At 65.9% G+C, this 1,795-nt stretch overlaps 1 protein-coding gene across 9 annotated transcripts in view; it reads right to left on the minus strand.

The window, feature by feature from the left end:
* Positions 1-640: 640 nt before the first annotated feature.
* ALS2CL (ALS2 C-terminal like) overlaps positions 641-1,795 on the minus strand; it is a 17,682-nt gene continuing 16,527 nt past the window's right edge. For 7 of the 9 annotated variants that reach the window (XM_014540515.1, XM_014540511.1, XM_014540516.1 and 4 more), the window contains 2 exons: positions 1,452-1,548; positions 641-1,079 (listed from right to left, as the gene is read on the minus strand). In XM_014540515.1, the coding sequence (XP_014396001.1) occupies positions 975-1,079; positions 1,452-1,548 (202 nt within the window). In that variant the 3' untranslated portion in view covers positions 641-974. The remainder of the gene's footprint in view (positions 1,080-1,451; positions 1,549-1,795) is intronic. The other 2 variants (XM_014540513.1, XM_014540514.1) reach the window with 1 other exon arrangement.

Below are 1,795 nucleotides of genomic sequence, written 5' to 3' on the forward strand. Positions count from 1 at the left end.
GGAGAACTAGCTGGGAGAGGGTGCGCATACTGGTCAGCGCCCTGGTCCTGGGAAAGCGTGAATGCCCACAGCACTCTGGGCAGCCTCACTCTTCATCAGTTCGGCCCCCTTCCCGGGACCTCCGTGGGGACCCACTGGGCTTCTGGCGAGAGCAGAGCCCAAGACCCTTCGTTGGGTGATACCAGTTAGACGGCCGCCCTCCCTTCCTCTGTAGGCGGCAGCGCAGGGGGGCCCTGGGTCTCTCGCCCGCCGCCCCGCATCATCTGCGTGTCTGTGGGTGCCCCCAGCCACCTCCCCCGCAGCCACCTCCCCAGCCTGAGGCTCCCGGTGGGGATTCAGCCTTGGGCTCAGGAGGGCTGGGCTTCCTCAGAGCCGCCACTTGCTTCCGACCAGGGCAGGGCGCAGGGTCGGCCCGGCAGCTGACAAACCTGCCCTCTCCCCAGGCTTCACCTGGAGCAGTCGGGAAGGAGACAGGTCCCAGGGGACCACTCGTGGGAACAAGGCTGGTAGACAGAGGGGTCACCAGAGGGGTCACCCGGAGCCACTGCCCAGGAGTGAGGAAACCGGCGACACGGACAGTGACATGAGACTCTCAGGTAGAGCCCAGGACTGTCAGAAGGACTCCACAAGACAGAGACAGGCCCTTTACAATCAAGTCCATTTTACAGGTGGCAACATTGAGGCTCAAGGACTTGGAAGCAAGGCTCAGGCAAGGAGAAGCCAGTGGCTCCTCACCCCCAGCCTGGGAGCCACTGCAGGTCAAGGTCACTGGAGACTGGTCTAGTGGCCGAGGAAGGGAGGCCACCTGTCACCCCTCTCCCGCATCCCAGTCGGGGCTGCAGCAGCATCTCCCTGCGAGAATCTCCTCTCCTCCAAGAGCACCACCTACAGGGCCCATCCTGCCCTCTGCTCTGGGCCACGCGGGCCAGGCGGGGCCTGCTCGCAGCCCGGGAGTCCACGCGGCCTGCTCAGCACTACGCCTGGTCCAGGGGAGGCCGAGCTACCAGGGCTCCCTGGAGTCCCGGCCGGTGGGCAGTCGATGCGTGTCGTCCGTCCCTCTGGATGTGCTGGTAACAGGACTGGAGGGAGAGGGGAGGGTGAGGCTGCTGTCCGGCCCACTCCCAGCCATTGCACAGTTTCGGGCGGTTACCAGGTGCACCCCCTCCCGAGCCTGCACCACCGTGTCCACCTGGGCCCTCACCACAGGCTGCAGGGAAATGGGCCCCCCTCCCCATGTGCTCGGACTGCAGTCTGGACCACACTCGGGCCCTGGGGTGCTCGGGCTGGAATGCACTTGGCTGCCCCCAGCCCCTTTTCACAAGGGCAGGTCCAGGGCTCTGCGTGGGTCCCTCTGTGGAGGCACATGTGATGTGGCAGTGAGCTCACTCCCATGGCGGTGGCTGCTGCAGGGAGGGGTCTGCCCCAGTGGCCAGGGCATCTCTGTCCCTCACCTCGAGGGCCGTGAGCAGGAAGTCATACCGGCCGCCCGTGTGGTTGGGGTCCATCATGTCCCGGGTCAGGTGGAGCTCGGCTCCCAGGTGCTGGATTCTGGAGAACCACCCGCAGTGAGAGGGAGAAGGGGGCCACCAGGGACAGGCCCCGAGCGGCTGGGGGAGCAGCAGGCCCGGGAGGCTGGACACCTGGGCCAGGTCCCTGCTCTGCTCGGACGCCCATGGGACCGGGGTGACGCCCTGGGACCCGCTTCTCTCTGGGCCTCAGTGTGCCCGTCGGCACGAAGATACTAAGAAAAGCAGTGACGTTCACAGACTGCTGTTCAGAGTGTGTTGAGGAGGGT

The sequence above is a fragment of the Myotis brandtii genome, unplaced genomic scaffold, assembly GCF_000412655.1.
Source record: "Myotis brandtii unplaced genomic scaffold, ASM41265v1 scaffold246, whole genome shotgun sequence".
NCBI classification, from domain to species: Eukaryota; Metazoa; Chordata; class Mammalia; order Chiroptera; family Vespertilionidae; genus Myotis; species Myotis brandtii.